This window comes from Furipterus horrens, unplaced genomic scaffold, assembly GCF_987537825.1.
Source record: "Furipterus horrens unplaced genomic scaffold, mFurHor1.1.pri manual_scaffold_7, whole genome shotgun sequence".
Classification (NCBI taxonomy): Eukaryota; Metazoa; Chordata; class Mammalia; order Chiroptera; family Furipteridae; genus Furipterus; species Furipterus horrens.
Genome location: NW_028327177.1, coordinates 120,847,037 through 120,860,325, shown reverse-complemented (window position 1 = coordinate 120,860,325; position 13,289 = coordinate 120,847,037). Strand labels below are relative to the sequence as shown.

Below are 13,289 nucleotides of genomic sequence, written 5' to 3'. Positions count from 1 at the left end.
TCTGCCCTGGCTGGTGTGGCTCAATGGATTGAGCACCGGCCAGCAAATCGAAAGGTCACTACTGCAGTTCCCGGTCAGGACACAGGCCTCGGTTGCAGGCCAGGTCCCCAGCTGGGGGCATGCGAGCGCCAGCTGATCAGTGTTTCTCGCACACAGATGTTTCTCTCCCTGTCTTTCTCCTTCCCTTCTCCTCTCTCTAAAAACATAGATAAAATCCTTTTTAAAAATGTCTGCATTCTGTCCTTCCCAATGGCCACCTATAAATGACACATTGTGGCATCTCCTGCCAAACTTCTCCGAATCCTCCTAGTATCAAAAGCGGAAATTCAGATCCTCTCTCTGGAATGAGTGTGACTCCACAAATCACATGTCTTCCATCCTCACAAAAATCCAGGTGATGCCACTGGCTGACTCAAAGCAATGGCAAGGATGTCCTGGCCCCAATGGGAACTTCTTCATGTGCTGAGACTCAAGATTGCTGTCTTCCACTCACCATCCTATCATTACACATGATAGTAACTTGATACACAAAACAGACATCATGGATTCAGAAACCAGACTGCAACTTGATTCCTGGGCATATCAGGTCATTGATGGAGACTGTAAGTGTCTTTATAAACAGCCAGGGGTGTACTAGAGAGCTGAGCTGCCTCGTACTGTACACCTCCTATAAAACTGTAATGTGCAAGCTAAGCAAAACCAATAGTAGGAGCAGTAGCTGTTTGAATTGATTTGCACCTGCTCTCCTCAGTAACAGAGGTGCAGATGCAAAATTTGCTGGCCCCAGTCTTCAATTTCTTGATGGAAAACACAAATAAATGCAGAGTGAACTGCAAGCAACACTTCTGATGGTTCTCTGAGAGATGCAAAAAGCAATTTACCTGTTTGGAGTCCTAGCTGGCTGGTTCTGGAAGAGGCTGATAGGAAGTCCTGATCCCAGATGGGAGAGTTTTGACTATAAACTTCTTCTTCTAACATGGACAGAAACCTGGACACAAGAGTAAGAGCAACGGTGAGACCCAAAACTAATGTACTGCTGGAGGAACGAAGCCCTGCCATCTATGGCAACCACCTGAACATCAGCATCTCACATTCAACTCAGAGACATGCTAGTCAATTATGACTCAAATGATGATTTAGTTTCTAGAATATTCACAGAAATGAATTTCTACACATGTCTTTTCTTCTGACTCTGCATAGCCTGACATAACAGACTACACAGAGCATTATACCAGTGGAAATGCAGATTTCAGTCCCCCAGGTAGCTATCATTATCACAGCCATTACCATAACAAAAGTTGCTAACCTTTATCAAGTGCTTGCTGTGTGCCTGCACTGCTCTCCCACCAACCCAATGAGTTATATATTTTATTTTTGTTTCCCCCCACACATATAGCTCTTACTCTAACTCACTTGATATTCATAACCTTACAGATGAAAAAACTTAAGGCAGAGAGACATTAAATAACTGGTACAAAGTCCCACAACTGGTAAATTCAGGACCAAGATTGAACCAACGATCAATTACTAAGTCATATTTCCTGTCATGTTGTAAACCAAATGGATCTCAAGTTCTAGGGGCACAAAGAAATCACATGGAGACTTCGTTTGAAATACAGCTGTCCAAACCTCACCTAGGCTTACTGAATCCAAGTCTGTGAGAATGGGCCTTGGGGACTAAATTTTGGTGAGTACCTTAAGACAGTTCTTTTGTACACCAAAACCGAATAATTATGGTTACAATACCAACACAAATCTACACGTCCAGTTCTGGTATATTTTCCTGCAAGCCACTTTTAAAGCACGTTGTCTAGAGGAAGAACAAAGAATACTGGCTAAGAGCTTGGGCTCTAGAATTCATTTATGAAGCTCACCACTTATTTGTATGATCTTGAAACAAGTTCTTAACTTTCCTCTTCCCTAGTTTCCTCTTTTATAAAATGGAAATATCAACAGTAATTCCTTCATAGGGTGGTCAGGAGGGATAAGCTAATGTGCATGTCTAAAATGATGCCTGATCCCTACTACGTGATTCATTCATTCATTCATTCATTCAAAAATATGAATTGCATGCCTACCATGTGCCAGGCACTGAATTAGGTGCTGGAAGGACATCAACAAAACAATGACTTGCCCTCATGGAGTTTACAGTGTAATGATGTAATAAAGGTTAGCTATTATAAGCTATCTATATCCCTTCTCTGAAACTGTAAAATCTAAAAGCCCTCAAAAATATATTTCCCATAACCCATTTGGCAACAAAAACTGACCTTAACATACATGAGACCATTTATAGTCTTTATAATTATGAATGGATTTAATTTGGAGGAATTAACCCCATCCCTGGAGCTGAAGTATATGTCACTTGTGTTATATGGATTAACTTTAGAAAAATTTTTAAATTTTTGTATTGTAGCCTTGGCTGATGTGGTTCAGTGGATCGAGTGCTGGCTTGCGAATCAGAAGGTCGCTTGTTCAATTCCCAGTCAGGGCACATGCCTGGGTTGCAGTCCAGGTGCCTGGTTAGGGGCATGTGAGAGGCAATCAGTCACTGTATCTCTTGCACATTGATGTTTCTCTCCCTCTCTTTCTCCCTCCCTAACCCTCTCTCTAAAAAGTAAAATAAATATAAGTCTCAAAAAATTGTTTTTTGTATTGTGAAACATATCTAGTACCAAGGTTTCAGATAATTGATCAAAAACTTGTCATCATCATTATCATCATCATCATCATCATCATCATCACTATTACTATTCTCATTTATCAATGCCTGCAAGATTTTAGATGGTTTCGGGGGAGAGAGGGGTTGGTTTCTTGGAAATAAAAACAGATGGGAAAGGTCCTGAGAGTTCTTCTGACTTGCTGCTTATAGAAGATTTAAAAACAAGGTTCCATCTGAGTGAATACCTAGCCTCACCTATAGTGTAATTCATGCTTATAGAAACCTCATGAGTCACTTCTTGCTAAGTCAGCCACCATTAGGGCATGTTTTAAAACACGTTAGCATGTTCTTACCAAACACAGCAAGACAGACAGCAATAGGAACTAAAATCCTTACTAAGATCACATTCTGATCTTGCAGATGAGAGGAGGTTCTTGATTCATGCCCCCCCTTACCCTGAGCAGATAATGCCTTTCCCTTACACATCCCTCAAGATTTTCCCAACTGCCCTTATCACAGAAGGGAATTTCCTTTCCTTTTCTCAACTCCTTTGTTAGTAATTACATGATCAGAACACTCTTCACAAAGTTGGGCACACACTTCCCAAAGAAAAATGCCAGTAGTAATTTAGAAAAATAATCATATGTGTTTGTGTTATATATGTATATACATATGTAGTTATTTCAGTATAATAAAGAACAGTCTCATACAATGACATGAGAGCATGCTTGTTTTATAAACACAGGATACAAAACTGTATGTAGAATAAAGAAACACAATACCTGTAAAATATATAGCTATATCTGAAAGCACTAAAGGTAGGGCTATGGCTGGTGTTTTGCTTCTTAATCAGATTTTCATCAACATGTACATTTATAGATATAGATACTAAATATAGATACTAAACTTTTTAAACAACAACCTTGTACACAGGTAGCTAGGGGAAAGGCACAAGTTAAAGCCAAGTGGGCAATGCAGAAAGAGGACACAGGTAAGGAAGAAGGCCCTGAAAATGCCTGAGAATCAGTGGCCTCCTCACGTGGGATGGAGGGGGCTGCGGCTCTCCCTTGGTGACAATGCCCAAGACTCAACCTCAGGCTTCGTCACACGTGGGATTCTGCTGCCAAACCTACTGGTATAAATCCCTAAGAGCCTCAAATGTTGTCCTAGTCCATGAAAAGAGATTTCAAAAGAGAAGTGGGTGGTAGTTCTACCCTACCATTAGTAAAAGAGAAGAAAAAGCAGCATTGATTAGCTCAACAGCACAAGCATGCCAGAACTATGGGGCGAAGGAACGAACCACCCTATAATTAGCAAATATCTGCAAGAAGCGAAACGCATTTGCTATGGGGGAAAAAATGTTACTATGCAAGGTAATTAAGATTTCTCTTTCAGCGCCATCAAAGGTGGGAGGGCGTCCTCTCTTCCTCTTTGTCCCTTGGCTCAGAGACCAAATGACAACTATTAATCTAACACCATAAAATACTGCTTATGTGGCAAAGGCAATAGATAGTAGTAAGAAAATGGCTTTAATCTCTAAGGAAAGGAGCTTAGACTAGTTAAAAGGCAGCCACTGAGACAGATGAGCAGGCCTGGAGTTCATAACGCATTGAGGGGCAACATCCAAACGGCAGGTTAAGTGCTTCTAAATCTTTCCCCCGGAGGGAGACAAATTGTTCATGTCATGCCTCAGTTTCAGCTGTTGGTTTTCTCAAGAAAATACTGAAAATCAGGATGTTAGGATTTACGTGCGAATATTGGACGTTCAGTGAAATCTCATCAGATTTACCCAGGACAGCCTTTACCTGAGGCTTAGGATTTGTATTAAGCACCAAAGGAATTTTTTATTCAATTTCTATCTGAAAACCATTTCTATGGTTGTTTTAGACCTAACATTGTTTTTTAAGAGAGAGGGGAAGGGAGGGAGAAAGAGAGGGAGAGAAACATTGATGCAAGAAACATCGATTGGTTGCCTCTTATACACGCCCTGACCAGGGACTGAACCCACAACACAGGCATGTGCCCTGACCAAGAATCGAACTGGTGACCTTTTGCTTTGCGGGACGATGCCCAACCCACTGAACCACACCAATCAGGGCATGGACCTAGCTTATTTTAAAAAATTAAAATTGTCATTCCTAAGACACAAACTGGGTAATCCAATAATAGTAACTTAATAATAAAAACCTAGTTTTGCAACTAAAACAGGTTTCCTCCATCTTTGGTCAAAGAATATAATATCTCCTCTCTTAAACTCTATTCTCTACACCAGCAAGCCTAGAAAGCCTTTTTAGATTTTTAACTTCTACTTCCTCCACCAAGCACTGCTCTAGGCAGAATGACACCCACAAAATGAACTGTCTCATTCGTGTTTTGCTGTCACTGCTCCATGACAAGTCATCCACTGCACACTCAGCCTTGCCCACCAGCAGCAAGCCTCTTAGCTTAGATAGTTGGTTCAAAGGTTGGAAAATGCATTTCCAAGGCAGTGGTGCAACATTGCAACTTCCTATTCCCTTGGGCATATGGCCTTCATTTGAAAAATACTTAAACGATTATTTATATATTGGAGCTCTGGCAGGTGCAAGAAGCCAGGTGCAGGGGAGTATGTATATTCTACAAGAAACCAGGCATAGAGGTAACAAAGATCACTCTGAAGAAGGCCCCTCTCTTCCTGTCCAGCTCCGCTCTTGAGATCTAGTTTACAAAGAGTGAGCGAGCAGACCCACTGTAGCTGAGACAGGAGCTATTCACTAGTCTCAGAAAGGGTTGGAGGTCTAGGATGGAAAAAAACAACCACTTGAGGTCTCCTGCACCACTTCTGAGTAGATGGGAACTGCTTCTGCACACTCCCCCCACCCCCCTCCAGCTTCCTGGCAGCTGAACACACAAAACAAAAGCACCACCCCATTCTATTAAGCTCAGAGACAATGACACCCAGGTGGGATGAGGTGGGGCTAAGGGAGCTATGGCCTCCATGGACACAAATTCAGCTAATAATAGACGGACTATGCAGTCTCCAGGACCCGGAGAGGGGGGCTGAGAAGGAGGGGGTCCCTTTGTCCCTCATCCCTGAATGCTTTCCTATCATTCCTGATCTTGTTATTGATTCAGGTTTTGGCACATATTTATCAACTTCAAGCCCCCAGATGAAACAAAGACTTGCAAGACTGCTCCCTTACTTTGGGAAATGAGTAAGGATTAGAGTTCGCTTCTCAAGTGGCAGTTTGTCTTTTTCCTGTCTTGCTTGTTCCAGGAGTTGCCGTCTCATAACGGTGAAGACTGAGCGAAGCAGTGTTCTCCCGAACACCTGGGTGGTTTCATACCGAGGTAGACTGTCACAGAACTGGGGCACGTTGCAATAACACAGCCACCTGTGACAAGAGGAGACAAGCACTGTCAGTACCTCTTAAACCCCCGGATCATCTGAAATATTTAATTATGGTTTCTCTCATCCTATTAAGCAGAGAAGGAGACAGTGGGGCTGCAGTGACAAGCAACAGTGTCACTACCAGCTAGTGAAACTTGTGAATTAGATAAGCTTGCCCTTATACAACCACTTGGGTCCAATTCTACGAGAATTGTTCCATTCTGTAGTATCATGCAGTGAGTCCTGGAGTCAGACAGCCCAGGTTCAAATCCCTGCTTTGTAACTGAACTGGTTGCATGACTTTGGAGATTTAATTGTGCTCTTACCTGTAAAATGGGCAGGAAAGTGCATAGAGCAATTAAGAATTTCTGGAACATAAATAGTAGTTTAAAATTTTTTTAAAAGAAATGAAAGGGGAAGCTTCTGTGAAAGAATTAGAACTCAACCATCTAGTCCTCTCAGTAAAAGTTAAGGTTTCTTTAAAATGCCTACACAGCATTCAGCATACCCCTGAAGCCTTTGGTGGGGAGATAAAGATCTTCAAGGCTGTTTAAAACTCAGTCACAAAATGCAGGAAGTAATAAGCTTCCACCATCTGTTGCTTAGGTACATCTTCATGTCTCAGACTCAAAGTCAAAACTACGCTCCCACACTGCACAAGGCTGGAGGCTTTCTTAAGATTAGGACCGTAGCTCTGGGGTTCACTGGCTATGTGGGGAATCTGATTTGGAAAGCTCATTCAGCCCAGGGAAGCTATTCAAAAATCAACCCTCTTTCTTTTTGGTCTCCCAGAGCTGCAAAGTCTTATTCCCAGGATGGAGCAACATGAATGTACCCTGGGGGTCACAGAGGGCAGCACCAGACCGGGGAAAGGTCAGAAGCTTCATTGCACCGATCCTTATTCCTTGTTAGCAGATCTAAACATCCTCTTCCAGGTCATGCCACTTTCTAAAAATTAAAACCTAGCCACACTGTGTGTCTTCCGGATCTCCTTTAAAAGGGGGGAAGGGCTCTGATGTACCCACTCAGCTAGGGAAGTTCCCCAGGACCTCTCAGCCCTTTAATAGGGAGTGGAATAATATTAATTTACTTGTGCTTATTACTTTTTTTTCTTACTCTGTATTACTCCATATTTCCCGTGTGAGTGTATGTGTGTGTGGTTTTCCATCTTTGGGAAAGAAAACTTTCATTACTGTTAGTCCATTGCCTAGATTCAAAAATAACCATAAAACTCTGCTAACATTTCCATTCTTCATTCAACTTTTCTGTTGTAGTAATTTACAATCAAATGTCATTTTATGATTACAACACCAAAATGGGGATCGTGGGTGTTGTGCTGAATCTTGTCAAATCAGAAACAGTGATCTTGGTTGGTAGCAAAAAGAAAAACTAGGAAGTGCATTTATTTTGTTAATTCAGGTGGCACTTCATATAGAAATTCATGACCTTCAAGGCTGATCATTTCTGGATGTTAGTCTCTGGCCCCCTAAGGAGGCTAAAAGAGTATTGTGAAATTACAAATGTTAAGTGTTAAACAGTCAAAACTTTAATAATGTGAAGTTCAGTTTCATGAGACTTAGGCTATCACAAGACTATTTGAAAGACTTAATATTAAAATATATCCAATCCCCTGCAATGGAAGATTTAAGAGTTTAAGGATTCAGACTCGTACTGTCCAGTCAAGCTGTCTATGATGATGAGAATGTTCTCTACCTGTGATGATACAGTAGCCACAAGTCACATGTAACTACTGAGCACTTATAATGTGGTTATTACCCCAAGCAGCTAAATTTTTAACGTTATTTAATTTTAACCAATTTTAAATTTATTTTTTTATTGTTTTTCTATTACAGTTGTCTCACTTTTCTCCCCCATTGCTCCCCCCTACTCCCCCTCCCCCCTCCCACGTTCAATTCCCATTGTGCTGTGTCCATGTCCATAGGTCATTCGTACTAGTTCCTTGACTAGACCCTCCCTATTCTTTCCCCCCTTTCTCTCCTACCCACAACCCCCTGGTCACTGTCAGTCTGTTCCTTGTTTACATGCCTCTGGTTCTATTTTGCTCATTTGTTTGTGTTGTTCATTAGTTTCCTGTATTAGGTGATACCATACGGTATTTGTCTTTCACTGCCTGGCTTATTTTGCTAAGCATAATACTCTCCAGTTCCATCCATGTTGTTGCAAAAGGTAGGAGTTCCTTCTTTCTTTCTGCTACATAGAACTCCATTGTGTAAATGTACCACAGTTTTTTAACCCACTCATCTACAGATGGGCACTTAGGCTGTTTCCAGCACTTGGCTATTGTAAACAGCACTGCCATGAACATAGGGGTGCATAGGTTCTTTTGAACTGGGATTTCAGGATTCTTCAGGTGTAATCCTAGCAATGGAATCGCTGGTTTAAAAGGCAGTTCCATTTTTAGTTTCTTGAGGAAATTCCATACTGTTTTCCATAGTGACTGCATCAGTTTGCATTCCCAATAACAGTGCACTTGTTTGTTGATCTGTTTATGATGGCCATTGGGACCAGTCTCTATATTTACTTTTAAATGGATACAATGTAAAATATTTTCCCATTAAACACAACTTTATTGTTTTGGTAGGCATTCATTTAGCTTCAACCACTTAAAATTTAGTGAATGAATTGAGATGTGTAGTAAGTACAAAATACACACTGAATTTACAAAACTTAGTAGAAAAAATATATCATTAATAATTTTTTGTAGTGTTACACAGTGAAATAATATTTTTATATATTGGGTAAAATAAAACAAAAATTAATTTCCTATGTTTATTTGCTTTTTAAAATGTAGCTACTAGAAAATTTTAAAGTACATGTGTGGTTCACATTATGTAACTATTGGGCAGTGATGATTTCTATAGAGCATTTCCATCTGTGGAAGGGTCACAGATGTCTGAGATTCTGCTTAAGAAAGATGTTATTTCTGCTATAGCAAAGGTAGGTTATAAGTCTTATCATAAAATCAAAAAATGTTATCCAGAAGTACTTACTAGGTCATTTAATCTTCCCAGGGTAAGAGGAAAGTGGCATAGATTTTTATCACCTAGGAAAACTTCTCCAATAGCAAGTTTCCATTTATTTCTTCAAATTCTTTTTATAGAACTCAATTTACACTTTTTAGTTTAGTTTCATGTTTATTTCCAAGATCAATCTTATTTCACAAATAAGTTTGATAAGACAAAGAGACTGAGTCAAAGCATGGTGTTCTGTGCTGTTTTGATAACTGACACGGGGCATTCCATGTAGTGAGACAGAAAGCAGAAGATGGGAACTTGTGTGCCTTGTCTCTACACACACATTCCTCCAAAGACTTAACTGTAGAAAAAGATTTTGCCTAAATGACTGGTTTCAGGTCTTCTGAAAAGAAGTGAAAGGCTAGTTCATTCATTTCTGCACACCTAATAGCGATGGCATGTGCACACTATTTACTGATTGTTCAAATAACTCTCACTTTTTATGGCATCATGATGATCTGCAATCCCCTTGCTATCTTTAAAGCAGAACAGAACTGCAGAGTTTCAGAGCAGCAGACCATGTCATCCTACGTACTTGCGGGACTGAAAATCCTAAGGATCTCAGGACTTAGTGATCTCTCCTAGTTCACCTGAACTAAAGGCTACTTACTATTAGAACCCAGACTAGAAGCTAGGTCTCCTAGTCCCTAGTCCACTGTTCTTTCCATGCTTCCTATACATTGTCCTAGACTACACGGCTAGTTGTGAATACTCAGTAAGCATGGTGGCTGGCCATACTTCATAGAACAATGCTTACCTAAAACTATTTCACCAAAATCAACTTAGTTACATCTAACTCACCCTGTTTTGTCACACTCCCCAATATAGAGGTAACATTCACTTTCAAAAGTTCTGCATGTCTCAGAATCAAAGACAAATTATTTGCTACTTTCCTTTAGCAGGTCTGTTGGTCAGATGTATTTTAATATGTCACATCCCTCTAACACTTTATTTTCAGGTTAGTTCTTCATGGAATTATATTAGTGAACCATCATGAAATTTAGGGACTTTCAAAAATTTGTCCAGATTTTTTTCTAAAGCCAGTGACTTCTGGGGAATATCTATAATGTATATCTGATATGTGCCTATATCAATGACCAACCTTAAGTATATCTTAACATTAAGGTCAAATTTTTCAATATATATCTTTCCTTTAGTCAGAACAAAGAGTGTAAGTAATTTAAGCACTTTTACTATTCAATTTATGTTCAGTTTTTTTATTGGGTCAGTGTTCAAGGCTTAGCTCTGAAATGAACATAATCATCTCCTGAGTCCACTCTTTTCCTCAAAGAATCCTATCTCACCCCATTTTCATGTTGACGTGAGCTCCAGATTCAGCCCCTTTGTTCTAACCGCCACAATTGCTGTCAATTATATGCTGAGACAGCATTACTGGCCCTAAGGCTCACTTACACATCAAGATAAAGTCCAGTGTGCCTGCAGACTGTAATATTACCCATTTTTTAGAAGATTCGTATCAGTGAGACACCATGTCACAGCAGTGTGTGGTTATTTAAATTCCCAAGTAGTCATGGCAGTGAGGGTTTACTCTGAAACAACTAATCTCATAATTTTCACAGGTTGTTTCTACTTCCCTTTCTTTGTCACCACGGTGTGATGGAGGGGAAGCAGGGGAGGGCTTGTCTACCTTCATTTCCTTATTTATTATTAACAGAGGCTCTTGGTCTAGAAATCCACAGGTTTCAGAACTCATCAGGGCATATTCATTTCAGTCTCTCAGCAGGTTTCTCTTCATCGCTGGCCGACTCCCCTCCTCCGCCTTCAGCTGTTGGCTCAGGCAGCTGGGCTGAAGAGGACTCTGCTACTGCCTTTTCTCCTTGTTACCTTAGATTCTAAAGTGATGTTCCAATAATGCACTCTCACTCAGTGGTGCATGCTCTAACTTAGGAGTCCCATGTTGGCAGTGACTGAGTGTTAGGCAACAGTATGTGTGGGAGGAAATCGATGACTAGCACCTTCCCAGCACCTGTTCTGTGCACCAGACACTACGCACAAACCACCTCATGGAACACTTACCACACGTATGAGACTTGGACAGAGAAAGACCCTGAAGGTCAAGGAGGTGAAATGACTGGTCTAAAGCACACAGACTTAGAAAGGAATGGGGCCATGATTCTAACCCATCACTCATTCCAAAGCTTACTTCTAGTTTTATTACTCCTTAAGTATTTATAAGTTCTACCCTTTTCTTGGTAAATCCTAAGTGCTAATAGCATTTTTATTCTGCTTTCTAAAATATTGCAATATCTCGCAGGCTACTTCACATTTAATTCTCAGTTAGGATGAAAGAATTTTTCCTCTGTTAAGAATGGCAAATACTTTCAGGGCTCTGACAAATATTCAGCTTTTGTCCATCGTTCACAGATTGGGGTTAAAAGATATTTATTTTTGAGAGATTTATGTCAACCCTTTTTTAAACAATAATCACAACAGTATAGAAATTATTGTTAATGATAAACTCTGAAATGGAGGTGAAGAAATGAAGATATAGTTGAAAATTTGGTTTTGATGAAATTTTTAATTCCTCAAAAAGTCAATAATTAAGAGAAAATACATTATAAGTCAAACTGAATATGCTGCAAAAGGAGAGGAGAGGAAAAAGGGGTAGTTCTCATGAAATCAGGCCAGTGGTCTGATAGGAAAGCTCATTTTAAACTATATCCATTCCTACCTGTCATTTGCTATTATAGAAAATAACCTGGGAACAAGTGGTCTTTACAGGCTCTCAGAAATCACTCTGTACTTTAAATCAGAAATACACATATGCTCCATAATACTCCCTGAAGGAAGCTTGCTGGGCCCACAAAATCTACGGGGAAAGGTATAAAAAGGTAAATAGAATGGATAATCCAAGTCACTTTCTTTTCTTTAATGAAAACAAATATAGGTCATTCTATTTCATATAGCCTATTTTAAAATTTCTTAAGGCAATTTTATTATTTTTTTCATAAGCAATAAAAATAAATTCCCACTTTAGAAAAAACCATGTGAAATCCAAGAGGTTGCAGAGTTTGATGCCCACCAATAGGGAAATAGTTAGGTAAATTATGGTACATCAACTCAACAAACTGTAATGTAATCAGTAAAATGTTTGATATGACATTAAGTGGAGACACAAAAAGGATGCAAGTTCTGTATTCTTCTTCATTCTAACTAATGTAAAATATTTACTTAAAGGAGCAAAGGCTAGAAGATAATATATATAATGATGTTAGTTCTGTCATGGTGCTGGGACTAGGGTGATCTTTCCTTCTTTAAAAAAAAAAAATCTTCAACCCTGGCTGGTGTGGCTCAGTGAATTGAGAACCAGCCTGCAGTAAACAGAATGGTCACTGGTTCAACTCCCAATCAGGACACATGGCTGGGTTGCAGGCCAGGTCCCCAATGGGGGGCGTGCAAGAGGCAACCGATTGACCGAACAAGGATGTTTCTCGTCCTCTCTTTCTCCCTTCCTTCCGCACCCTCTAAAATAAATAAATATATAAAACCTTCTAAAAAAGTCTTTATGATATTCATGGTCATTGCTTTTTGTAAATGAGATCTTTGTATAAGAATTACAGTTATAGGGCCGTGGCTGCTGTGGCTCAGTGGATTGAGCGTTGGCCTGTGAGCCAAGTGTCGCTGGTTCAGTTCCCGGTCAGGACAGATGACTAGGTTGCACATCAGGTCCCCAATTGGGGGTGCAAGTTAGAGGCAACCACATAGTGATGTTTCTCTCCCTCTTTCTAAAAATAAATACATAAATAAATAAATAAAACTAATAAGTTAATTTTTTTTAAAAAAATCAGTTATAGTATAGTTATCTAGATCAGTAATGTTCAATAGAAATAAAATGCAAGCTATGTCTGTAATTTAAAATTTTCCACTAATCACATCAAAAGACTGAAAAGAAATAGGTAAAATTAACATATTTTAGTTAACTCAACATACCTAAAATATTATCATTTTAAAATGTAATCAACCTAAAAAACTATTAATGAGATATTTTACATTTGTTTTGTTGTTCAATCTTAGATATCTCAATTAATCCTAATCACATTTTTCAAGTGCTCAATAGCCACCTGTGACAAGCAACTATCATATTGGAAAGTATAGCTCTGGATGATTTGTATCCCTCACCCCCCCCCCCCAAAAAACACCATAATATGAATGAGAAGTAGAAGTCTGGAGAATCAAATCACAGAGACATTCTCTCTGAATT

General features: G+C 39.6%; 1 protein-coding gene across 1 annotated transcript in view; it reads right to left on the bottom strand.

The window, feature by feature from the left end:
• KAT2B (lysine acetyltransferase 2B) overlaps positions 1-13,289 on the bottom strand; it is a 97,944-nt gene that overhangs the window by 33,632 nt on the left and 51,023 nt on the right. Inside the window, exons 6-7 of the mRNA XM_090284386.1 lie at positions 5,845-6,036; positions 882-988 (exon numbers count right to left, since the gene is read on the bottom strand). Coding sequence (XP_090140512.1) covers positions 882-988; positions 5,845-6,036 — 299 coding nt within the window. The remainder of the gene's footprint in view (positions 1-881; positions 989-5,844; positions 6,037-13,289) is intronic.